A 26,469-nucleotide genomic window follows, 5' to 3' on the forward strand; every position below is an offset into this window, starting at 1 on the left:
TTACAATGCAGTAAAAGTCAAAAACAATCGATGATATTAATGTTTCTAGGTCTATCAAAGTATTGTTTCCAATGGAATTTAAAGATAGTTCGAGCCATTGCAAGACATTAAAGGATAATTCAGCATACAAACACAAAGGCAAAAGTAAAATCATTTTTTATTAGGACCAAACAGTAAGCTAAAGAACATCTCTCAAATCATCTAATACTCCATAACAATGGGACACGTAAATTTTCAGAAAACTAAACCATTGTAGTGGTAAAGCTACCTTTAGAAGCAAATTATCAAACACAAAGCATGCTACAATTGTAAGAGATGATCACACATCTTAAACACTGGATGTTTACTTTGCTGTGCTTCTTCTTGATTCTTTCAAACTTACAAAACAATCAATAATAAAAAAAGCAAACATTTCTGCTAGGAGGTCAATTTGGGAAAAAAAAGACTAGAAAAACTCAACAATAAATTCATCAAATGGCTGAAAATTGATGTGAAACTGTGAGTTTTTCTTTGTGTTTTTGGCTAGGAAGGCAAATAGGGGTGGGGAGGGGAGATGTATAGTGCTTTCCCCTCTTTGATTCTCTCCTTTTTCTGGGAAAAAAAGAATTGCATGGTTGGGAGATGAGATAGTGTACATAGAAGGTAAATCGGAAGGCCAAGCATAAATTGGGGGGGGGAAATCACTAATTTTTTGGCCAATAAGAATGTTTTTTAAAATATACTTTATTAATAATTCGATGCCTTAAAATACCACATGAAACCAGTAAAGCGCGGCTATATCTTCTTAAGAAGCATAAGCAAAAACTTATCATAAGAGTAAATAGCCAAACATATAGGCACATAACACTAATATTAAAATATTTAAAATATCAGACCATATAATATTAACAAAAATTTCAGCAAATTAATGATACAAATCAAAGGTAAACTAACCTGGAATGAACAGAAATTTCACTGCAAAACCTTTTCTATTTTCGGACCAAAGCTGAAAATTAGAAAAAAAAATTACTAATCAGCATATATGTCCGTGGTGCAAAAAAATAAAGAAAAAAAGAATGGCAAGAAATGTATTTACCAGGATGCAAAGGAACATAAGGCACCAAACCACTTGCGAGGATTCTCCACTTTCCAAACAAAGTGAAAATACCAAAAAAAAAAACACTAATTGTGTAGCATTTGTGTCTGCTATGCGAAAAGGAAAAAGGCAAAGATGAGTTATTTTGATAGACTATATGTAAAATTAATCTGAGAATTTGTGGCATATTCAACCTTAAAATAGACTTGACAGGCTAGTTAATGGCATACGACAATGCCCATAATAAAAGTCTGTAACTTCAGTCACATCCAAATGAATGACAGAATATTCCACACCAAATAATGCAATAGAACACCGACACTTTTCTCATGTTGCATTATGCTGGGTAATTTGCAAAAGGTGAAGTATGTATGTATGATTTTACGTGATCCATTTCTTACACAAAACATGATTCATTCAATAGTCAAAATTTGACTCAGCACAAGAAAAGCTACCCAAGAGTCCACAAAATTAGGTTAAACAACGTCAACAGCTCTCAACACACAAGACTTTTTCAATCAGGAAATTAACATTGGAACCACAACCATAACACATTTTAAGTTAAGATGACAGCCAAAGCAAAGAGTACTACGGCAGAAAATTTAATTGCAATACGGCCTTAAATTCCACATTACAAAAAGAAATAGAATAAACGTTTTTCTTTTTTGAGAAATAGAACAAATTTGAATTACAATATTAGATTTAATTTTTAAAAGGCATTCAAAATAGATTGCAAATTCAGCTCCCAGATCGCCAATAAAAGAAAACCAAAACCTCAGTATCACAGGCAAGAACAAAAAATAAAGCTGGATTTAAGAAGCAGCAGTAGCATAAGAATATGTAAAGCTATTCAACTAAGTATCTACTAATTAATCCCTAATCAAGATTGTAATACACACAGAGAAGGAAAATTACCATAGATTTCAGCTGAAGTGAGAAATCAGTGTGCAGAAAAGACCCAATTGGAAGAAAACGGTAGGGTTCCAATGGCGGTTCAGGCAAGGCGGAGTAGATGATTGATGGCCGATAGGCATAAAGAAGTCTTGAAGATTACGAATTAGGGTAAAGAATTTGGGGGAAAGGTCTGGAAAATTAAGGGCATGTTTGGTATTAGCGTTTTTCTGTTTTTTCCAAAGCAATTTCTATGTTCCTCGCTCTGTTAGTTTCTGCTTACACTAGGACAAAATATGAACCTACGTGTTCTCACTTATCACTTTATAAAATGAAAATCCCTACTATTTCAAAATCAAGAAGGGAGGTTTGTGATTTTATCAAAACTATAAGGGGGTTAGTGTAATTTACCCTTTTTCTTATTTCTGAGATTTTGTAGAGTGATAAGTGAGAACACGTAGGTTCATATTTTGTCCTAGTGTAAGCAGAAACTAACAGAGCGAGGTACATAGAAATTGCTTTGGAAAAAACAGAAAAACACTAATACCAAACATGCCCTTAATTTTCCAGACCTTTCCCCCAAATTCTTTGCCCTAATTCGTAATCTTCAAGGTTTCTTCATCTCTATTGGCCATCAATCATCAATTCCGCCCTGCCTGAACTGCCACTGAAACCCTACCGTTTTCTTCCAATTGGGTTTTTTCTGCACACTGATTTCTCACTTCAGCTGAAATCTATGGTAATTTTCCTTCTCTGTATGTATTACAATCTTGATTAGGGATTAATTAGTAGATACTTAGTTGAATAGCTTTACGTATTCTTATGCTACTGCTTCTTCTTAAATCCTGCTTTATTTTTTGTTCTTCCCCTGTGATACTGAGGTTTTGGTTTTCTTTTATTGGCAATCCGGGAGCTAAATTTGCGATCTATTTTGAATACTTTTTAAAAATTAAATCTAATATTTTAATTCAAATTTGTTCTATTTCTCAAAAAAGAAAAACGTTTGTTCTATTTCTTTTTGTAACGTGGAATTTAAGGCCGTATTGCAATTAAATTTTCTGCCGTAGTACTCTTTGCTTTGGCTGTCATCTTAACTTAAAATGTGTTATGGTTGTGGTTCCAATGTTAATTCCTGATTGAAAAAGTCTTGTGTGTTGAGAGCTGTTGACGTTGTTTAACCTAATTTTGTGGACTCTTGGGTAGCTTTTCTTGTGCTGAGTCAAATTTTGACTATTGAATGAATCATATTTTGTGTAAGAAATGGATCACGTAAAATCATACATCCATACTTCACCTTTTGCAAATTACCCAGCATAATGCAACATGAGAAAAGTGTCGGTGTTCAATTGCATTATTTGGTGTGGAATATTCTGTCATTCATTTGGATGTGACTGAAGTTACAGACTTTTATTATTGACATTGTCGTATGCCATTAACTAGCCTGTCAAGTCTATTTTAAGGTTGAATATGCCATAAATTCTTAGATGAATTTTACATATAGTCTATCAAAATAACTCATCTTTGCCTTTTTCCTCTTCGCATAGCAGACACGAATGCTACACAATTAGTGTTTTTTTTTTTTTTGGTATTTTCAGCTTTGTTTGGAAAGTGGAGAATCCTCGCAAGTGGTTTGGTGCCTTTTGTTCCTTTGCATCCTAGTAAATACATTTCTTGCCATTCTTTTTTTCTTTATTTTTTTGCACCACAGACATATATACTGATCAGTAATTTTTTTTTTCTAATTTTCAGCTTTGGTCCGAAAATAGAAAAGGTTTTGCAGTGAAATTTCTGTTCATTCCAGGTTAGTTTACCTCTGATTTGTATCATTAATTTGCTGAAATTTTTGTTAATATTATATGGGCTGATATTTTAAATATTTTTCCAGGTTAGTTTTCCAGTAAAAGAGACTTTTTCTCTTGACATCTAAACAAAAGGTTGGATTTGTGTGTGCAAGGTCACATCATTAGCAAACGGCTTAGCAAAGAAACATCCAAATTTTCTTCAAGTCCGAGAGAAAAATATTTGCATTTAGCTAGTTAAGTTAAGGATCATTCATTACATTCAACGAAAAGTTATGATAAGAGAGATTGTAGGTTGTTCTATTCTCTTATAAGGAGAATTGCAATTACCCGATCCCTTGTGTTTAAGTTTTTTGGTAAGTACGCTTCTCTATCTAGTAATGTCTTCTGAATTCTGATTTAGTCTCTAATCATTAATTCATTACTATAAAATAATAATACTCCTAATTCTGATTTCTTCAACAAGTTCAATGGGAAGATTTATATGGTAGCAGAGTCTCGATTATCAGAGCTTCCTATGGAGAAGGCAAAAAAGAGTGTACCTAATGGACCCGTTAATGATTCTGAGAGCACAAATCCTAAGACAAAGTGCTGGTGCTTCAGAACCGTAAATAATTTTCAAGCAAGAAAACCAAATTTTCACAAATCCTAATGGACCCGTCAATAATTCCCTTCAACTCAATTCAATCAAAGGCAATATACGTTCAAATACCAAGAAAACCAAATACAAATCACAACTTTATCAATCACCATCTCCACACGTATCAAATTTCAAGCAAGAAAATAACCAGACTCACATGTGACTTTAATTGAAGTGCTGGTGCTTGAGCTTCAGTGTGGTGGCAGGCTGGTAGCACGAAAATTGGAGAAGAACGGGTGCTGGAGCTTCAAACTTTGAAGCTTGAAACGGCCAAAATCTGGCGGCAACAGAGGATTTCGTAGCTTGATATTCTTACCGAAGCAATGGCTGCTGGAGCTTGAAGCTTTAAAGCTTGAAGCCTTGAAGCTGTCAGCTGTAGCTTGTGGGTTCTTGGTAGAAGCCGCAGCGATTTGTCTTGTGGGTTCTTGGTAAGAGCTGTAGCCGAAGCTTGAGGTGGTTTGATGGTTGGGATTTGATTTGGGCAGCGGAGAGGAGAAGAGAAACGACAAAGGTCTGCTTGAGGAGAAGATGAAGAAGACCCGAAGCTTTTTTTTGACGGAACTTTTTGACTTTGAGGCAAAATTTGTTAAAACATTGCAACTAAAGCCTGCAATTCTTTGATAAATTACAAGCCTACTCCAAATGTTTTCATTTACTTACAAAATGAGCCTTGTATTTCACAAATTCAAAAATTTGTGGGATCGAAATAGAATCGTAGGATCTTACCGATCCTATGCAGATTCAAGGAATTTGCGATTCTGAGTGCGATCTGGATCGATTTTGACTTTCTCGATCGTAGGATTGTAAGATTCGGATCGCGATTGTACGATCCTACTATCCGAATCGCAATTTTACCTATTATCTGAATCGCAATTTTAACAACCTATCATGTACTCTTTGGCTATGTAAGCAATGTTTGGTCCAGTTATTTGACTAGCACTGATGTTTATACAATTGGGACTTAATGAATTAGAATATTACATTATGGATTATGTAACTTTTTTTTTTTTTGCATGAGTGGGTTTAGATTTTCAAGCCAAATGTGCATTTCTGCATTTAGTCATATCATCTAACAAGTGCTTATGCATTAAGCATCTGGATTAACTAGTGTAAAGAATATTTTGTTTCTAATTCCTTGCAATTGCATATGATATGATAAATTCCCACAATTGTTTGTAAAGGTCCATTATACAAAACTTTTCCCAAAAGAAGAATGGTCCATTATACAAGAACTTCTTGCCTGCGTTCATTGATGCAACATGCATTTAAGAGGACAAATGGGTAGTTTTGAGCCCTACAGCTTTCCAGAATAGGCATTTATTGCAGAATGGTTGCGCCACCAATATCTGGTGAACAAAGCCATACGCATTGCAGCAATGCCCTTTTGCCTTTGTTGCTTATATATAGTTACATCAGTTCCAAAAGAGCATCTGATGCCATTTGTTTCCTTGTTTAACTTCTACAGTACAGTCTCCTTGCTTCCCTAGTTCTCTCCTTTCTTCACAGTATCAGTCTATTCTCCGAAGCGGTTTGCTCCTCTAGTTTTCTCCTTTCCTCGTATCAGTCTACTTTCCTTTATTTGCTACTTTTGTCTGCTGGAAGCCACGAGGACTTCTCTCTTACTGCAGGTAACTCCCACAACTTATGCTATTTGTTTACCTCAATCAAGGAGTCCAGGGAATCTTTTTTCAAGAAAGGATGTTGCATCTTTGATTGGTCTGCATTCCAAGTTTCATTTGACTTGCCTAAAAGGAAAAAAAGTTTCATTTGTCTTGAAACCTGATGCACCGTTAGTTTCAAGCCACAGATTAACCTGGTCTCAAGGGACAAAATTTTGCTCTCAAAATGACCCAAACTCCTAGTCTCCTTTCAATTTATCTGTCACTCTGCCTGCCAGTAGCAAATAACATGTAAAGCCAACGGACTTGAGTCTGTAAATGATGGAAGATATATACTAAATTTCGGTAATCATGTGTTCAGCAATACTCTTGTTTGGTGCTCTGAGATGCAAGTCCACTGTGCACCCAATAACCTCTAAAAATACTTAATTATCTTGTCATCTGGAAAAAGATTGGAAAGTGTCTTCTATGTTACCTTCTGACACACCCTATTAGATCATGTACAGAATTTTATGAATCTCTTCGTATATTTGCATTCGAAACTACAATGATGATTCAGTCGGATAAAAACATCATTTTGCTAGTTCTCCTATCTTTTTACACAGAAAACTGAAGCATGACAAACGCAAGAGTTTGTAATTAACTAATTATATCAAACCAAGTGTACAACAACAGATTACAGGAATTATGCGTGTTTATCTCTAGAAGGGTTCACTCACATTCATTTGCCTTCAAATCACTACACGAAATACAACAACTCAATACTCTCTACTGAAGTTGGAAGTTCTTTGATGGATCCTACAAAACAAAAATTGTTTTTATTTCTTGTCCTGATCTTTCATATACATTCTTTGTGATCTGCATCCTCATGGATGGAATGGTGCAAAATATGTAAAGGGCAAGATGGTGATCAAACTTGCAGTGCTTGAACAGCTCTAAATACACTTGACTCTGCGCTATGAATTAACTCTGTTGTGTGTTTTCATTACTAACACTTGCTATGAAATTATGCAGATATCAGAGTACTCTGTACTTCTTCTTTCGCCTTCTGAAATGCAGGAAAAACTATAGTGAGGTATTGTCAATTTGGAAGCTGAAGAAATCATATAATTGAGTGCGCTGCACTTACATTTGAGACTTCTTTCCATGAATGAAGGGTTTTTAATGCTTTCCCAGATAACAATGTTTGCCGAGCCAAGGTCACTCCTTCAGACAGATCTTTAACGTGTCCGCTAACCAAGATGGCTGCTGCTGCATTTAGCACCTAACAGTTTCACAAGCACGATGGATTACAAAATCATGGCAAGTGAAACATGGTAAACCTAAGGTGAAAAATATGTCCTAGTGTTATTTCATTGGTGCAAAATTTGATTGACAGATTTATTAAGACCGCTCCGAATTAGAACATAGAGTGATTAATCCTTATAAAGTACTTACAAATGCATCAGCAATGGCCCCTTGCTCACCAGATAGCACACGTCTCAGCACTTCTGCATTGTACTCTGGTTCTCCACCTCGCAAGGCATCCAAAGTGCAACGCGGAATCCCAAAGTCCACTATCAAAATAATGCGTGAGCTATATGTCACTAAATTTACAACAATATTATGCTAAAAGACGACGTGATAAGAACATTGGAAATGAGGAATCAGAAGTGATAACTTTGCACCTATTGCTGTATAATAATATGAAAAAAAAGGAGATTGAATCCGCAGGATCGAGATAAAATGGAAAGTACTTACAAGGATCAAACGAGAACTTTTCAATCTTATCTGCTTTGACATCAAGAACTACCCCAGGCCCTGTTCATAATTTAGTGGGGGGCATGGTTTTTGTCAAATGTACCTAAAATAGATTAAACCGTAATAATAGCCAGAAGAGAGACATTGACAAGATAAAGTTGGACTTTTACCTAAGGGACTCATCTCATCCAGGCCCTCAGAGTGAACAACCAGTGCTCTTTTCACGCCAAATCTCTGAAGTGCGTTTGCCATTTTGTGGACCTGAAAGACCACCAAATGATAAATAATTAATCAAAAAGCTGGACAAGCTATGATAGGTATCATGCAAGTGTGCAAAGACAAGGTTGGACATTGGAGTTGGTGATTTAAGCATTCCTCCTGATGTAGGAAGCTGCTAAAGTTCAGTTTTAAAAAAAAATACAAAAAGTGAGATCCTAAACCACAATGGCTGCAGAGTGAAGTACATACCAAATCTTCTGTATATACACCCACGACAGCATAAGGTACTCTTGCTGGATTCAGCATGGGCCCCAGGATGTTAAAAACAGTCTTAACTTTTAGCTTCTTTCTAATCGGCCTAACAATCTTCATGGCTGGATGGTAGATTGGAGACATCATGAAACCAATTCCTGCTTCATTTACACACCTTTTCACACCCTAATTCAATATTCAGCCAAAGTAAATATTTGAAAGACACGACCCACCCAAAAAAAACACTCCGTGCGGTAATGGCATTCATGTGTTTTGGGAAGTGATATTCATCAAAACAAATGGATGAACATGATAAGTCAGGCAGTCATTTGAACATCTTTGATGCCACAACAGTTTATTTGAATGTAAACTTTTCCCCAAGAGTATAACTTTGGTTGCAATCCAAATATAGAATATTAGGACCAGAGTTCACAGAGTATGACAGATTCTGCTCATTCGATACACGCAGTCAGAAAATTACACGTAAGCAAATAAATGGACTTGCAAGAGAAACGGCACAACAAAACAAGTGATGTATTCAGCACAAGAAGTGATAAACTTGAGAGTTTGAAAATGAACAATTTGCATGTAGCCCTGTTTAGTTGAGGCCATAGCAGCCAAGGAACAACAAAATATAACATTCACCTATTCTGGACAAATTATGCCAATGGATACCAGATAGCAAGACACTCTTCTAGCACAACTGAGGAAACCATTCTCAAGTAACTGATGAGTAATCTGCAGGCTAGCTTCCCACCAATTAAATGCTAAAGTTAAGTCAATGCAAGTAAAATATTCCACCTTTATATACTACAGAGGCAATTAACAAACTAATCTTTAACGAATTAGTTGAAATGCACATTACTTCAGGGTCCAATTCAATTGCAATTCCCAATTCTTCAAGGACATCAGCACTTCCACAAGCTGAAGAGCTTGACCTATTCCCTTGCTGCAATACAATTCTCAATGATCAATGCCACTTTTTCCAACTATCCAAAATAATAAAAAGGATATAAGAAAAGGCCTACTTTTGCAACTTTCACGCCACAAGCAGCAGCAAGAATAGAAGCACCAGTTGAGATATTCACTGTATTGGCACCATCACCACCAGTCCCAACAATATCTACGGCATCATCTAATCCTTCTACTTTCCGACAATGCTTTATCATTGCCCTTGCTAATCCTACCACCTACTCATCAATAACCATGATTACTATCAAATTTCAACATAGTTCAGAGGATTAAATTAAATTAAAAAAATAAAAGAAAATTGCAAGAACACTTACTTCTTCATAAGTTTCTCCTTTGGCCCTCAACAAAACAAGAAAAGCACTGAGCAATGCCTCGTCAGCACCATCCAACAAGAAGTCAAGGGATTCCTCAGCTTCAGATTCTGATAAGTCCACCCCACTTATCAAAGTCTCAATCAACTAATCACAAAATCCCATTCAGAACCAGAATCAGAATCATAGGCCAAAAGGGTTGTTCAAAGTAGGTCAAACGAAACACCAAAACAAACAGAAATTCAAACCTTTTGTTTTACCTGACTAAAAGAAGTAATGGATGATGAGAGCTGATTAGAACCAGTGACGGCCGAGAGAGCATTTGCGGACCTTCTTTTGATTGTTTCCCCAAAAGGGCTATTGAAAAAGATTGAATTTTTGAGCTCATACTTTATTGGAGCATTTTTCTGGGCTGAAACGGAAGACTGAAGTGAAGCTACAGAAAGATGACAATGCTGAAACAGGGCCATTACTGATAATCTATTCTATCCCCTCCCCGCCCTTCTGACAAAATAAATAAGGTACAAGTGGAAGAATGTGGTGCTTGTGGAGCTGTACCAGAAGGGGACCAATTTTAATGATGCTGAGTAAATTGGGGCTGCTATGATATCAAAATCATGGGCAAGTGGAGGCAGAATGGAATTCTTGCATATAAAGGAATCTTGTAGGGTCTTTAATTAGGGTTCTTAAATGGAGGGGGAGAGGAATAATGGTTGCCGGTGGTGAAGAAGAAGATGTTGACAGGAAATTTTCCGTTGGCTCTGTCTGGGAGATTTTGCAGCGTATCGTGTTTGCTTTGACTTCTACAGTTTGGTAGGGGTTTATTGCTATATTTATTTACTAGTAAAAATGAACATAAATTAGGTGAATTTTTCTTCAAATTATGATTAAAAAAATTTTGCTAAGTGAATATTGTAAATATATTTGAAAATTACGGAACTAAATTTACGAGTTCACTTAATCATGTTATCTTAAAGTTTGTTTCCTAATTAATGCATGATATATATATATATATATATATACACACACATTAACTAAGATCTTACTTTAACTTTTTTTAAAAAAATTAAAATTTGAGAAATACAATGAATTAATTCCTAGTTTGTACAAAATAATAGCGACATATAACATAATTCTGTAGATTTGTACATATAAAAATAATAAGATGATAAAATTTTAATAAATTTAATATCCACATAAGGATAAGAGTTAAAAATTGACATAAATGTAATATATTATTTAAAAATAATAGTAGTAATTTTAATCATATATTTAGTTCTGTACCTTTCAAATATATAAACATTTAATGTAATTTTACACATATTCTTTTTCCCGAACTTTTAGTTATTCTTTTAAAAAAAATTCATATGCAAATATGTATAATATTTCATATTATATCCATTCCACATTTTACTAAAATACATCAGTTTTGTTTGGATTCTCCAAAAAACCAATTTTTGAAATACAATGCTGTAATAATGTACCAAACAAAACAACTCATACATACAAAAAAAAAAAAATCATATTTTGCTTTTCCGCCACCGCTCCTTTCCTCCCGCCTCCTTCTCCTTTCTTCTCTTTTTCTCTTTACTGCCTCTTTCTCCCACTCTCTTCTCCTCCACCTTCCTCCTTCTCTCCTCCCCTTCCCTTCCTCCTCCTGCCACCCTAGACCTCCCCTCCCCCCCCCCGCAGCCGCGACTGATTGTAACCTTCCATTCACAACTAGGGTAGTGGCATTTCAATTTGAGAGGAGAGGGATTGGCGCTAGGTGGCGTTAGTAGTTGGTTCAATTTTTAAAAAATAAATTTTAAAAGTATTTTAAAAAATATTTCAAAAAACATCACCAAAAATATTTATTATAAAATTTTTTTATAATAATATCACAGTAAAATTTTTTAAAACACGTCAAAAAACAACTAATTGATACGGAGCCGTACATCAAAAAAATCAAATTGTACATTGCCCAACTCAATTAAATCATAAATGAAGACCGAGGGGCAAGACGTATGCATGACTCACATGGTTTTGTTTATTCATTTCTTAAAAAAAAAACAAAAGAAAAGAAAAACGGCAGGGTTGTGAAGTCAGTCACCAGATGTCGGCTTTGCGTACACGTGTGTTGGTAATGATTACCTAAATCAAACACGTGCAAGACCCTGCCTCCTCCTTTGGCTCTCTTGCATTCTTTTCTTCCAACCCCTTTTTTGGGTAAAATTAATGAATAAATAAAAATTATTAAATTCAAATTTTAATAAGTGTCATTTATCTAAAATTAATATCATGTACAACTCAAATTTTATTTCTACAGTTAATTTTGTATAAAATGCCAAATTTGTCCTACTCAAATGCAAAATAATTTGGACCTAGAAAAGAATAATTTTGGCATTTTAAGAAAAGTTTTGTGAAAATAAATTGTGGTCTATAGCACTATCATTTGGCAGAAATATCAAACTGTAGTTGCTACCTTTTTACTACATGTTTTTCAAATATTTATATAAAATTTCAACTTTTATGAGATTCCATGTAATTGAAAAAATTTCCTCTGCCCATCTTAGCATCAACCGTCTTTCGCCTTCCTTTTGGCATGCTTTCGTTTCCAAATTCTGAATTATACACAATATATTGTAACTTTTTTTAATATCTGTTAAATTAGATATCTATTGTTTTTAATGCATATTTATTTTGCCATTGGTGCGGGTTTCTGTGATATAAATCAAATCATATCGGATAATTTTCGATAATTTTATTAATGAAATTTGCTTCTTATCCAAAAAAAAATTTTCCAACATAATGTTGTTCAATCAACACTTTAATCCCATATACTTTAGTTACTCTATTGTTTATTTTTATGCATTAGATTATTTTTTTCCCATTTACATAGCAGCTGGAAAAAATATGTTGCAACAACGATAGAAATGATATTCCATGCCAATTTGAAGGAATGTCATATATTGTACTAACTCTTTTAATTCTCGGTTTCTTGGTTGAAGGTTTTCAAATTTAATAATTGAATCATAATTTTGATAGTTGAATAATTGTCACCTAAATATTTTGCCCCTTTTGAATGGTACACAACACAAGGCGAAATGTTACTTGTTTTTGGGGTGTGAATGAAAGTTTTAAAATTATAAAGGTACAAAATTTAAAAACCAAAAAATATCTAGGCAACTTCTCGATAGCCACTAGGTCCACCACAATGTCTGCCCACACTCTTAATTCTTAACTAGTACTCAAGCCAACATATATACCACTGCAAGTGCAATTAAAGAAGAAAATATTAGTAACATTTTTTGAGTATATAAGTTAAAGATTATTTTCATGAAAATCATTTTTATATTATTTTGATAATACATATGTAGAAAATTCACCAAACTAAGATGTACAAATTGATTATTATTTGGTAATAATCTATAACTATAATTGACAGTTGCCAATAAAAATTAAGATTTATTAACTAAGTTGAATTATAAAATAATAAGAAATAGATTTTAACGGGTAGAAGGACATATATATTGACAGTGAGTAGTGTTATTAAGGGTAGTTTAGAAATAACATAAAGCAATAGAATTTTTTTGAAATATATATGATATAAATAGTTATGATAGAATTTGCATCAAAAGCTTCCTCCCTTTAATATACAGTATAGATAGTACTATATAGACAGTTTCTTTTACAGGTTTTTTTGTTTTGCATCTTGTTCAGTGAATGCTACCCATTGTTGAACTTTTGTATTAGAGTTTAGGCATGAAATATGCACAGATAAAAGTATCAAATTGCAAGTTGCTAATTAAGAAAGAACTAGACAATATTACATTTCAAGCTTCACAAAAAGGTGTTGATTCCTAGAGATGCATAAACCTATCCTTTCTTTGGTTTTCATTTCTCAATAGTCAAAATGCAAGTTCTCTTTTACAGGAGATTAAGATCTCAAGATATGCATAAATTTTCCCCTTTTTCATTTGATTCACAAAAACCTCTCCCTTGTTGATCAATAATACACTGAGCTGTAAAAATGGGGATGCTAGCATATCACAAGTAAAAACAAAATTTCCTTTTTTTTTTTTGGGTTGCTATTATACTAGATGGCATAATTATACTCAGCATTTCTTGCCCAAAAAGATTTTTTATCTCTCTTACTGAAGGCTGGGGAGATTTCTCCAAATAATCTCAGTCATCAAGAGGCCTGCAAAAATATTTGGGGTGTTAATTGGGTGGAATGTCAAATACTTTTAATAACCAATGACAAGAATAATAGTAGAATCAATTAGAATCCCTTAAATTATTGATACAAGTACAATTTGCATCTTAATCCCTTCAAGTCTCATTTCATGTTTTTTCTCTTCTTGTCTCCTTGTTAATTTCAGTTTTCTTTTTGGCATGATGACACTGAGAATTTATAAGAATAACTAGCAAATACAAACAAACCAACATAATTTCTGGGACTTTTTCTCATAGAATTCTAGAAGTATCTTATATATGGTTCTTCAAACGTTTGAGTTCCAAAATTATGTCACCCAATATGATAAAGAAAAGTGGCTAGTTTAATTTCGAGACAGTTAAGGTAATTTTCAACTTTAACCACTAGATTAAAACCTCTACTAAACTAAAGCTCTTTGATCTTGGTCTAGTGACTAAGGTTAATCTCCCTTCTCCCTTCGCACTTCTTAAATTCCACACCTATCCTACTAGACAAAAGATAAATAAATAAAAAGCCAAAAAAAGGAAAACTAAAGCCAATTGAATGCCGTTTCTAGATTATTTAGCTCCAATATCTAAAACATTTATATTTGGTGCTGACCTCTCATATTTCTTAGAAAGGGGAAATTCTATTTGTAGGAGTTCTAATTCGATGTATTGTATAGCAAATAGACCTCATGAGGAGTTATGCACTACTTTCTGACAATTACTTGTGGAGACCACAAAAAGTCCAGTTTAACCCAAAGATGGAATTTCCACTTAAAAACTCCTTCCTTCCTTCCTGCCAATTAGATCTTTGTCTTAAATCTGAAATGAAAACTGAAATTGGTAGTCACCTAATGGAAATTTAGACCATACCTGCTATTGCATCCATGAAAGTCCATCTTATTCTGTTGGATGTTGAGTGGACTGCATTGCACAAGAATTCAATTGCTAAGAACAATGACCTTTAACCAAAACATCACCAGAAATTGAATAACCAACAAGTGTAATCATGATGCAGGCTACATCAAAGAAACCCTTACTAGTCTTTGATGTTGGAAATCAAACCAAGTTGAAAAAAGTTTCCATTTAGACCATAAAAATCATACCTGAATCACAATTTGAGGTGGAATTCCAGCTTCCGCACATGCACAAATCACTATTGCCATCAATATCAAATCCACAAGTCCCACCTGTGGCCTCACATGCTTTGCAGAAGGCTTCATTCCCTTGTATAGAATACTTCACCCTGATCCCATAAGACCAACCATCAGGCCCTGAAAGTCTCAGGGGTGCTAGACTATAAGCACTGCTATACCCCTGGCAACCAAGTTTTGTAAGATTCACAGCTTTAATAGCCTCAAATGACACTGCACAACACTCGGGAGGACCCGATCCATACACCGGGCCAACCCGTTTAGGCCCGATTATGTCCCAGGCAGGACAGTTATAGTACTCCTCACATCCCATCCCTGAAACATTTCCACAAGGCAAGTGCTTCCCTGGAAAACCTTCAAACAATGGTGACTCAGCTGAGCATTCTATCAGCATGAACACATTATCTGTAGTAGGATTTAAGAAGGGGGATCGCCACTGCTCGACTACAAAGCCGTTGCCTCGGCCTCCTAGCACGATTGAGTCACAGGTTGACATGTGAGGATCGTGTAATGTGAGAGATTGGTAAGCATAATCGATGTCTAAAACGCGATATGATCCTGAGCTGATGTGAAACATAAGTACATCATTGATGCAGAATAAGAGGTCCCGGAAGCCTGGATGGCCACAACCTGATTGAGTTGCAAAAGGGTAGTCAACTGTTAGGTTCCCACAATAAGATCTACATGTTTGAGCATTGCCATGGCTGAGAACTACTGGGATTATTGCCTGAAATAGAACTAACAGAATGAACATGAGGAGGCAAGCCATGGATGAAACTCTTGATATTGACAGAGATGAGAGTTGTTGATTCCTGACGGGAATAAAGGAAGACTGTATCGGAGAAGATACTGTTATTTTAATCTGCTTAGTGAAAGGAAAAAGGATATTAGAGGAAGCAATGATTCTTTGCTTAAGCTGAAGAGTTTAGAACCTTATTCATATTCACATGTTGGGGGTGAAGAATTTGATTGATTTGTATACAGGTTTTAACTTTTAAGTTGCTTTATGAGGAGAAGATTGTGGTTTCTTTCAGAAGATTTGTCTGACTTTTGAGCTTGTATAGTTGTATGCTCGCTTTAATATGCTTTTTGATAATAAAAATTTTGAAGGATATGATGCTGCTGGTTGCTTTATGGTAAAAAAATATATATTGACATGCTATTGACATTATTATTGTTGTTACTCCAGGTTGCAGGTGGTCCAACAACACTTATCGATTTCATTGAAGATGAAATTCCACAATTACTACTTAGTAGTATTCTACAGCAGAGAGACTAACATGTGTGTGCACCAGGAAGCTCAGAATCTGAGAGGGAGAAAAAAGGAATTACATCCAAGAAAGAAAATTGAAGCAGGTTCTATCACTAAAATAAGAGTAAAAAATTTGGGGAGCCCATAAATTATCATCATTGTCCATTTTTTACCCTGATCTATTTTTTTGTCTCCGACTGGCCCTGAACAATTAAAAGTGTATACTTTAAGGACATTTGGTCATTTTAAACATAAATTCTACTAGAATCCAAGGGCATTTTTGTCCGATCATAATCAAAATCATTGAGAATTTAATAAAAAGTATCGAGAGTAGGAGTAGAAACCCTGAAAAGAAAAAATCCTTCATTTTCCTTGGATCTTCATCAATTTTCTCTACAAAATTTCTAAATTCACTGATTTCATACCCTAGTGGCCAAAGTTTCATCAAACTTTTCATGTCCCTCTCAAGTATGAAATCAATGAATTTGGAAATTTTATGGAGAAATTTGACAAAGAGTTTAAGGAAAATGAAGGGTTTTCTTTTTTTTTTTTGGAATTTCTACTCCTGCGCTCGATGCTTTGATTAATGTTGGACAAAAATGCCCTTCGATTCCATCTGGATTTATGTCTAAAATGGCCAGAAATCCTTAAACTATACACTTTTAATTGTTCAAGGGCTAATTAGAGACAAAAAATAGATTAGGGGCCAAAAGTAGATAATGATGATAATTTAGGGGCTTCTCGGGTTTTTTACTCCTAAAATAACTATCACCATTCACCAGTGTCTATATGATTGCAGGAAGAGTCTGAACTCCAGCACATGAACAATTTAAGAGGGAGGATAGTTTTGCTCACAAACTTCTAAGACCAGTGCACTTTGCTAATCTAGTAACTTACTTTATTTCATCCTAGAAGAAAGAAGTATAAATGTTAAAGCTCTGGTAATGTTGCACCTATGTTTTTTTTTGGTTGATTAGATCTTAGCATCTCTTGGAGTTAATAATTTTTTATTACACAAATACTTCGCAATTTTAACAACTACTTTGCTAAGCAATTTGACCATGTAAATGAAATCCTAAATGATGTCTACATAACTAAGGACGGAAAAAAAATTTTATTAAGAAAAGGATTGTGAGTTTTGCTTTAATTGAATAATGATAGGGCTGAAACCTGAAAGATGAATCAAGTTATTTAATATTAGAATTGTTAAGAATTATCAAATTAAATATTTTTTAAAAATCAAGTTAAACACTGACAAACTTTAACACTAATAATTACTTTTAAATTTAGACTCAACTCTTTGATTTGACTCGACAAAAATTGAGCAAGTTTGGTACAAAAGATAAAATAAGTCAAACTTAAATGTAATTTTAAGTTGTTAAAATAATAAAATAATTTTGTATACACTGATGGAGTTAGATGAATATATATCATATTATCTGAATTTAAATTTTAAATATTAAAATTTATATACATGATATGCACCTATTTTCGTTTATATATATAGTGTTAGTATATAAAAGATTTATTTGATAATTTTGTCGTAAAAAATACTAAATAAAACAATATTAATGTTAATCATCAAATATTCGGTTCCATCAGGGTCCTTTTTGGGCGTTTATTAATTATTACCCGGTAGCTAACCGATGGATCTAATAATTACCCGATTTAGCTCGGGTGGAGCCTGGTTCCAACCGACCCGTTACCGTTTTCCACACACTCGACACTACTACTGCCTACCGTCTAGAGGCGGAGCCACTTGCCCCTACTCCTTCAAACCGGCGACGCTTGGAAATTCAGACGTTAGTCCACGGGCCGTCGCCTCAATCGGTCGCTGAAGAACCTGCACAGCTCTCCCCACCTCCCAACAAATTGATTGAGATATTAGGGTTTCATCATTATGGACACCCCTGAAAAACCACCACAGGAAACTGCTTCAAAAGTAAGCATTTGCCACTCAATTTTTTATTTTTCCATTCCATTTGCTGGGTATTTGTGTAGTTTTTTTTTCGTCATGTCCATTTACCGTTGAATTTTTGTGGAACTTTTTCCTTCATTCCCAACGCGTATACGCTATAGTGAATAGAAGAAGTTGGGATTTTGTGCGGAAATGATTAGGTTTGGATGCAATTAATCGTAAAGGAATTGTTATTTCGACTGTGGTTCAATTTTAGTAATATTTTTGCTAGTTGGTAATTACTGTATATTCTTTTGCGGATGGAGTAGTTAAGGAGAGAGTTTGATTCTCGTGCATCTCATTTTGATTTTCTTAGTGTCTGAGAAAGGGAAAAGAAAAGGAAAAAGAACGAAAAACCCTGTCACAAGCATATTGAGAATCCTCTTTATATTTAAAATATGATCCAACGAGTATAAAACCAATGTATGTAATTTTAGAATTGAAAAAGTAGTATTGGACTGAGAATTATTGCCATGATTAGTGGATTAGTATTAAGCATTGGCAAAGTGATGAAACAAATTCTAATTTCCCAAGTTTTGGACTTGATGAAGTAGCAGCTACCCCGTGTGTATGTGTGTGTGTGTTTTTTTTGGGGTGGTTTTGGAGGGAGGGGGAGAGGGCCTAATATTCGTTTTATAGTGCAATTCGTTGTTGTACCAGTAGAAAAACCTGTTTAAGACTAGTCATAACATGATTTTGCTGTAGTTTTGTACTAACTGTATTGATACTGTGAAATATACAATGATTGTAGTGTCGAATGACACTGCAGGTTGATGATGACAAGGGAGACAAAATTGTGTATTAGTAGAATAACTCTTTTCTTTTCTTTTCTTTTTGCCCCTCTTGAAAGGAAACTAGAAAGATGGCTGGAACAGTCAACTGGGGTACGGCAACTGTCATTGGAATATTTGCTGGCATGTTATATGGGGGTAGCAAGGAGGCATCTGCTTCTTCTGTAAGTATGCTTCAGGATATATGTTTATTATTTCATCTTGTTGCATGAGAATATTTAAGCTTCACACCATTTGCTGAAGGTATATATCCTGTCTGGCCTGCTGTCTGATTCAGTTCTGGATAGAGAACAGGCATTTATTTTGGTTGTTAAGGGTCAGTTTTTGATTTTCCTAGAAATGGATAGCTTTATGATCTCTTGAATTTCGTGAGCTTTTATCTCATTGTAGGATCGCATTTATGCCTTGTGCCATTCTTGTCGAGTCAAAAACATGTTTAGTGTCTTTGACAATGAGAAAAGAAAATTTTTTTTTGGAGAAATTTTTGTACAACCATATTTTCACATTCAGGACTGCCAGATGATGAAGTTAAAGTCTTGGAATTTCATAGAAGGGAGTGACTTTTACCAAGATAGTATAATCCAGCTATTTTAGCAAACAAATATATTGTATTCTGTCAACTATAATCTGAAATAGAATATGATTTTTTTTTCTTTTCTGTTTTACTTCATCAGAGTAATTTGCAGATGAGCAATGTTGGTCAGCTTTTGAAAATTAGTGCAATTTTATATCTTGCATTATCATAGCTTAGTTTATATCTCCATAACAAATCTGATGGTGTATAGCCATTTAATTATTTTTCTGGTAATTTTTGAACAAGTATTGCTCATTAGATACTTCTATAAGATGTGATTTAGTTGGACTTTTCATACTTTCTGTTATAAACTTTAAATTTTAAGACATTTTTGTGTTGTTGTACCCAGAGTAAAGATGCTGAAGTAATGTTGAAGATGGGAAGCACACCAGATAAACGTGAACAGTATCGACTGATGCGAGATGCTATGGAGAAAAGATTTATCCGAGTTACTCGGGGCTCTATAGTTGGTGGAGTTCGTCTTGGGATGTTTACTGCTGCTTTTTACAGCTTACAAAATCTACTTACTGAAAAACGAGGGGTGCATGATGTTTATAACGTTGTGGGAGCTGGTTCTGCTACTGCTGCAACCTTTGGTCTAATTAGTAAGAACCCCTTTATCTCTCTGTGTTTATGTCTTTCTTTTTCTTGATAGTCAGTTTAGGGGTGCATAACACGAAGGCTGGTTTTATCCATTTACACCTTATAGCAACAGAAATTATTATTTGTCTACTAAAATTCATGCATTCCTTCTGTTTGTAGTGCCAGGATCACTCCTTTGGCGTGTAAGGAACGTGATGCTGGGATCAGCTTTGGGTGCAGCAGTTTGTTTCCCTCTTGGTAATATAATTAACCTTGACTGTTTCACCATCAAATCTGCTTTCTAGTTTATGAAGGGTGTCATAAATCTTTCTTCCTCTCATTCTTCATTTTGTGAGCTGTGGAAAATTCAGTATCATCATACCTGTTGCCGTAAATTGATTGACAAAAAGTTTCTCCTTCAATTTCTCATTTTGTTTTTTAGCTATGGTTTTTGTTTCTGATGTTTCTTCAGTCTGTCAATTTGGGTTATTAATTTTCCGCTACAAATGAAGGATCAGGAATAATTGGCAAGCCTCCTCTTGACCCTTCTCCCCCAATCCAACCCCTACCTCTGCATGCATGAACAGAATTGAAGTCAAAGGAGGCAAAGTATATTGAGGCCTAAGAACTTGATCCCTGAATAAGATTTAAGTTTGTCACTCATGGACATTTGTCTCCCATAACTAGTGATTAAGAACCTTCAAACGTATTTTACAGGAATCTTCTTGTGATCATGAAACTTTAGCTACCAAATTAGCTTGATTCTCATTCAAACTTATAGCTACCAAATTATGCTCTTCAATGCTATTGCACGCATGTCATGCACAAATGTTTGAGCGAGCTAAGTTTAGTTGTGTGGCATTATGGAACTTTCTTTTCTATTGCTTGACTTTACAACTTCCTTGTTTCAACATCTGATGTTATTGGTCCACCCTTATTAAAGTTTCAGATTCGGATCTTAATGTTGTATTAAGAGGAAAATCAGTTGGAAAAGGTCGACAGATGTTTGTGGGGAATAACACAACTAAAAGTCTAATGAACCATTTTACTGCAGGTTGGCTTCATTTGAAGCTTGTAGAAAAAGCAAATGAAGAGAAACTGGCTACTACTTATGATAAGAGTGATCCTACAGGAGGAAAGACCGGTGTTGGTGCTGCAATTCAGAGGCTTGAGGGGCAGTTAAGTAAATAAACCACTTGGTTTGCTCAGTCTTTAGTCAATAGACTTTTGGGCAAAGCAGCACTGTTTTAACAGTTGGGAACAAAATCCAGTTCCGCCAGAATCTTTGCGAAAGCTGCCAGAGATGGAGAGGACTCGCGACAGCTCTAAGTTCTCAGCAATGAAATCCTTTTTGTTTTCAGCTCCTTTGGTCACGAGGAGCAGAATAGGCTTTTTTGCTTTCACTAATCTCTCTTTTTGCTGGGGAATATTTTTTTCCCCTTTGGAATCCTGCCTTTCTTAGAATTATACATGTATATTTGCATGACTCGTGGTGGTCGACATGAAGTAGAAATGATGTAAAATCACCATCAACTATAATAAGAAATAACTTTTGTCTCAGCAGGGCATCCCACAAATTTGGTGATCTAGCCATAGACCACCTTAGCAATTTTGTTTTGTAGTGCAGGAAGGTTCAAATCCCTTGATTCTGTGATCCAAATATTGCTATCAGAATATGCATTTTCTCTAACTAATCCATTATAAATTTCTACCATGAAGGTTATTTTAATCCTATGTTATCGGAGTTGGAGCTTATATAACACGACCATACATGCAAAATTATGGGACTATTTTTTCCTTGGGAGGATCGTTTTGGTTATGCCAGAAAGAAAATTTTGTCTTGGGCAAAACCTAGTAGTTGCAAGTTTGGCTGCAAAGTTGAATTAATAGGCTTTGGAAGAAGAGATACCAACTTAAGCAATATTCAGTAAACGTTTTAAAATGTAATTAGACGTATACCATCAAGCGTTGTCTTAGCACTAATATAAATGTTTCTTTATTCTGGGGTAACTTAGTGATAAAAAAGTATAACAAAAACAATATTTTACCACTGAGCCCAATTTCGTGGGTTCAAGTCATGCAGTTCCTGCTAATTTTAGATGATTTTACAACATATAGTCTATAACTTTAAGTAAAAATATCAATAATCTAATGCCATATGACAATGAGTTTAAATAAGATAGAAGGGCAGGCAAAATTATTGGTGCAACCGTTTTTAAACCATATAAGAGTTCTTATAGAAATGTCATATTTAATTATTTCTCACGTGAGACTGTATATTTCAGTTGAATAAAAATAACGTGACTTTTTTTTAGTCTCTATGTTTTGAATTTTTGCATTATTGACAGAATCTGGGCCATGAACCTTTTGGGATGGTTGTCGGCAACAACTTATGTGTCCATTGTCAGGAAATTAGAGGTCACGGTCCACGAGTTTAAGTAGAGAAGACCCCAAAAGAAAAAGGAAAAAAGGTCAAAAAAAAAAGAAAGTGTTTTCTAGTTTCACATTCTGCTCCATGCAAGGATGCAAATGCCTAAGCCTTATTTTAGTATTGTATTTGAAAAAAAAAAACTTTCATCTTGAGTCTGAACTGATTTTCTTTCATCAGGGAGGCAAGAGTTTCAATTCCTGATTTCCGGCATGTACAAGCTGAGGTGTGAGAGAGTGCCAAACTCAAACAAATGAAAAACTTTCAAGGTAGTTAGGGCTTGTACGCCATCATAGCTCATGCAATATGTCCCTGCCATCATCCCAACAAATGGTAAATATTCCAATGGAGTAATGGTAGCAGTTTTTAACAATTTTGTACACTATAATAAACCAACATATACACCATCAATTAAAAGAAAATCATGAAAAAGGCCATAACTGTATGTTGATTATGTCATATACTTTGTGTTTTGGGAACTTCTTTCAAATGTTATAAGTTGTAACGAACCCAAGTTTCCCTCTTTGTCATGCATCAGCTGCTGCTTACCTACCAATATAACAGCAGCCAACTATATTTCTACATTTAAAGGAAAAGGAGAAAGGAGACTGTCAATTACAAGGAGACAAGTGATCACTTTGCTTCCATGCATGGTTCTCCAAATCATAGACTCCGATATTAAGTAGACAGAAAGTATCTTTTTCTGCATTTGCTGAGATGGGATTCTTGGAATGATGATGGTATCTGGGATAATGCATCAGTTAGACATCGCTTTCAACTGAAAATTTATGGGCTTGTGGTGCTGTGTTTTATGCTTCATATTGATATCTTGCTCTTTTCTTCTTGTATCTTCCCTTTGTTGTTCAGTCAAAAGTAGTAGTGCCAAAGACAATTTAAGCAAGACAAAGCAGTCTACTTGGACAGGTGCTTTGAAACATAATGAAAATGACATAATCTTCTGATTCTCTGACCAATTCCTATTTCCAATCTGTATTGATTATCTAAGCAAATAGTACTTACTACGCATGCTCGGATGTTATATGATAGGAAATATGAACCTAGTCCAGAACTTCACAGAACGGTTGAGGCCGATATTGGGCTTGAAAAGTTGGGATTACTTTGCCATTTGGGGGTTGACTGAAGATCAAAGGTAGCATGCATTGTAATCTATGCCATGCATAATGAATAGTCCCTCCTATACTCAAAATTTAGTTTTGTTACAGGTCTCTTGAGTTGGTGGACTGCTGCTGTGCTGGAACTGAGAATATCCATAGTGGTGAAGAACTTTTCCCTCTTTCTCCTTCCCTTCCTTGCAGAGATGTCATCTATCAGCATCCAAGAACCAAAGCCTGCGATTTGCTAGCACAGCTACCTTCTTCAATTCCTCTGGATTCTGGCTGCGGGTAAGCCTCCTATGCAACTTGATTTTCATATTCCATCTATATGATTCTTTGAATCATTGGATCATAATGGCCAATTTTTGCAGCATGTATGGAGAGACTTTGATGTCTAACCAGGCCAGATGGTTGAACTTCTCCCCTAACGTGGATTCGTCCCTTTCTGGAGTAAGATTTAGTCCTCAGAATGAGTTTTCGTGAGTACCAAACTTCCCATAATTAAGCAGCCTCCTATGCAATGCTAGAATAACCTGTTCTTTTATGTCACGTGACTACAGAATTCAATGGGAACGAGAGTTTTGACTCCGGTACCTGGTGGACTGGTTGAGTTTTATGTTGCTAAGCAGGTAAACTCTTTTGTCTAATTTCTTCCCTCTTCATGTGATTTAGAGAAGCCTATTTCTATTTCATCAGGACTGATTTTGCCTCTGATAACTAATAAATATATGCAACTATAGATATGAAATTTTGGTTCCTGTTGAATGTACTTTCTGGTGTATTTCTCATATTTCTGCTACAGGTACCTGAGGATCAAGAAATTATTGAATTTATTACGGCTCAGTGCAACATCTCTTTGGAGCAGCAGTCCATATTCATTCATGCAGACACAATTCACTCAAGCTTCTCAGCAAATGTGGATGGGCTTCATGCAGTTGAAGGAAGTGACGGAAAGGCCTCATGCAAAATTTTCAGTTCACCAGTTAATCCCTCTACGGGGAAACAAACCCTGGAGCTGCCTTCTGATGTATCCATGGATCAAATACACTTGAACCATTCTCCATTGAATATCGCGCAAGCCTTTAGTTATATTTCGGATAATGCTGGAAGCAAGAATGATACGATGTTCTATGAGGGAACACATGAATTGAATACTTTTACATCTTCCATGGAAAATGGAATCCAGGATATGGAGGCAGCATTGCAGAAGCACATGATGAGCCAATCAGGAAACATGCTTATGCAAATGATGGAACCCTTACCTAACAAGGAAGATCAAGGTAATGAAAATGATTCTTACAAACAGGAGAATGGTCCTTCTAATTCAGTCTCTGACAGTGATCCAAATGATGATGAGGATGATGCCAAGTATAGAAGGAGAACAGAAAAGGGGCAATCCAAAAATCTTATGGCTGAGAGGAAGCGTAGAAAGAAGCTTAATGATAGGCTCTACTCCCTCCGTGCCTTGGTCCCTAAAATTTCAAAGGTAACAATATCAGGCTATAGTAATGAGTCTAAAATCAATAACCATGATTAGTTTCTTATCTATGACTTGAAATGTCTTACAGTTGGATAGAGCTTCCATACTTGGGGATGCAATTGAGTATGTGAAGGAATTACAGAAGCAAGTAAAAGATCTCCAGGATGAGCTTGAAGAGAACTCAGACGATGAGGATCCGAGGAACTCTGGAATAACCAATAATCCAAACATTCTCCCACCAAATGTGTTTCAGGGAAATGGGATGAACTTTGGAGTATATAAATCTGAGCATGAAACTACCTCAAATGGAAATCATAAGAGAATATCAGGTAATGGTGGCACGGATCTGTCAAGTCAGGAACCGGAGAATATTGCTGATAAGGTGCAGCAAATGGAGGTATAACCACTTCTATACTCAATTATAGTGCTGATTTTTTGTTGTCCAATTTTTCTTTCATCATGATGCATAGTTCACATTTGTAGCCACAAGTGGAAGTTACACAACTGGATGGGAATGAGTTCTTTGTCAAGGTATTTTGTGAGCATAAACCAGGTGGATTTGTTAGGTTGATGGAAGCCTTGAATTCAATTGGTTTGGAAGTCAACAATGTAAATGCAACCAGACACACATGCCTAGTGTCATACATCTTTAAAGTGGAGGTAATTGTATATGCTTCCTCTGGATTGAATTGATTAATTTGTCTAACCATGAATAAGTGGATGAATGTAATCGTTGCCTTCTTACTTCTTATGATTTCAGAGAAAGGACAGTGAAATGCTCCAGGCAGATCATGTTAGGGAGTCCTTGCTCGAACTAACTCGAAATCCATCTAGAGGGTGGTCTGATATGGCTAAAGCATCAGAAAATGAAGACAAAATGGATCTTTACCAACTCCACCACCACCACCACCACCACCACCATTCCCGCCTTCACAACCACCAAATCAATTCTCACCACCTCCAACATCTGCATAACTAATTAAGCACAATAGGAATAGCAGTTGTCCTTCTATTGATGTTATATTAATCGAAAAAGAATGATTTATGAGCTTCATTATGATATGATATGATATGAAATAAGATGAAGCTTTGTAAACCCCTCATGACAGTAATTAATAAGACCATATCTCTTGGCAAGTAACCTCTACATGTGTGTTCCAAATTTGCAGCAAGGACGTAGATGATCTCAACTATAAAAACTCATACCTCATTGGAATTGCTGCCATTAATTTGGGACGAAAACAAATTTGGATTACATGTTTATAGCTCGATAGTTTCAGCCTAAGATTTTTTTAGACTGAGGATGCAATTTTTTTCCCCTATTGGATAATTGAACTAATGTTCAGAGGTCCTGAAGCTCCAAGATTTTGATCTTTCAACCACTGCAGAAGTGCTTCACAAATAGTGCATAGTATTGTTTTACACTTCATCGGTTG

The 26,469-nt window shown here is 35.3% G+C and overlaps 4 protein-coding genes and 1 long non-coding RNA gene across 6 annotated transcripts; 3 read left to right on the forward strand and 2 right to left on the reverse strand.

The window, feature by feature from the left end:
• The first annotated feature begins 5,849 nt into the window (after window positions 1–5,849).
• Window positions 5,850–7,431, forward strand: LOC140006051 (uncharacterized). Its single transcript, XR_011813635.1, has 2 exons — window positions 5,850–6,033; window positions 7,039–7,431. It is a non-coding gene; the product is annotated as an uncharacterized lncRNA (long non-coding RNA).
• Window positions 6,642–10,342, reverse strand: LOC113742962 (anthranilate phosphoribosyltransferase, chloroplastic). Of its 2 annotated transcripts, none has more exons than XM_072047664.1 (10): window positions 9,779–10,342; window positions 9,522–9,665; window positions 9,264–9,425; window positions 9,037–9,184; window positions 8,233–8,393; window positions 7,935–8,025; window positions 7,765–7,824; window positions 7,462–7,580; window positions 7,154–7,288; window positions 6,642–7,072 (listed from the first exon to the last, which is right to left on the reverse strand). In XM_072047664.1, exons 1-10 carry the CDS (start codon window positions 9,986–9,988, stop codon window positions 7,031–7,033), a joined length of 1,272 nt encoding a protein of 423 aa, XP_071903765.1. In that variant the 5' UTR covers window positions 9,989–10,342; the 3' UTR covers window positions 6,642–7,030. The 2 variants fall into 2 exon arrangements, with proteins under 2 accessions (XP_071903765.1, XP_027126795.1); XM_027270994.2 differs by having other exon boundaries at window positions 8,233–8,421; window positions 9,101–9,184; window positions 9,779–10,341.
• A 2,997-nt stretch (window positions 10,343–13,339) lies between these two features.
• Window positions 13,340–15,890, reverse strand: LOC113741822 (uncharacterized). The gene is made up of 3 exons (XM_027269465.2): window positions 14,807–15,890; window positions 14,574–14,624; window positions 13,340–13,701 (listed from the first exon to the last, which is right to left on the reverse strand). The coding sequence occupies exons 1-3, from the start codon at window positions 15,621–15,623 to the stop codon at window positions 13,652–13,654; spliced, it is 918 nt and encodes a 305-aa protein (XP_027125266.2). The 5' UTR covers window positions 15,624–15,890; the 3' UTR covers window positions 13,340–13,651.
• A 1,932-nt stretch (window positions 15,891–17,822) lies between these two features.
• LOC113741529 (uncharacterized) lies at window positions 17,823–21,570 on the forward strand. Its single transcript, XM_027269061.2, has 5 exons — window positions 17,823–18,048; window positions 18,914–19,018; window positions 19,778–20,033; window positions 20,191–20,268; window positions 21,065–21,570. The coding sequence occupies exons 1-5, from the start codon at window positions 18,007–18,009 to the stop codon at window positions 21,199–21,201; spliced, it is 618 nt and encodes a 205-aa protein (XP_027124862.1). The 5' UTR covers window positions 17,823–18,006; the 3' UTR covers window positions 21,202–21,570.
• Window positions 21,571–23,060: 1,490 nt separating this feature from the next.
• On the forward strand, window positions 23,061–26,166 carry LOC113740775 (transcription factor ABORTED MICROSPORES-like). The gene is made up of 9 exons (XM_027268300.2): window positions 23,061–23,362; window positions 23,486–23,588; window positions 23,662–23,841; window positions 23,925–24,003; window positions 24,114–24,182; window positions 24,356–25,039; window positions 25,122–25,430; window positions 25,517–25,693; window positions 25,794–26,166. Exons 1-9 carry the CDS (start codon window positions 23,227–23,229, stop codon window positions 26,010–26,012), a joined length of 1,956 nt encoding a protein of 651 aa, XP_027124101.2. The 5' UTR covers window positions 23,061–23,226; the 3' UTR covers window positions 26,013–26,166.
• Window positions 26,167–26,469: the final 303 nt, after the last annotated feature.

This window comes from Coffea arabica, chromosome 4e (assembly GCF_036785885.1).
Source record: "Coffea arabica cultivar ET-39 chromosome 4e, Coffea Arabica ET-39 HiFi, whole genome shotgun sequence".
In the NCBI taxonomy this organism is placed as follows: Eukaryota; Viridiplantae; Streptophyta; class Magnoliopsida; order Gentianales; family Rubiaceae; genus Coffea; species Coffea arabica.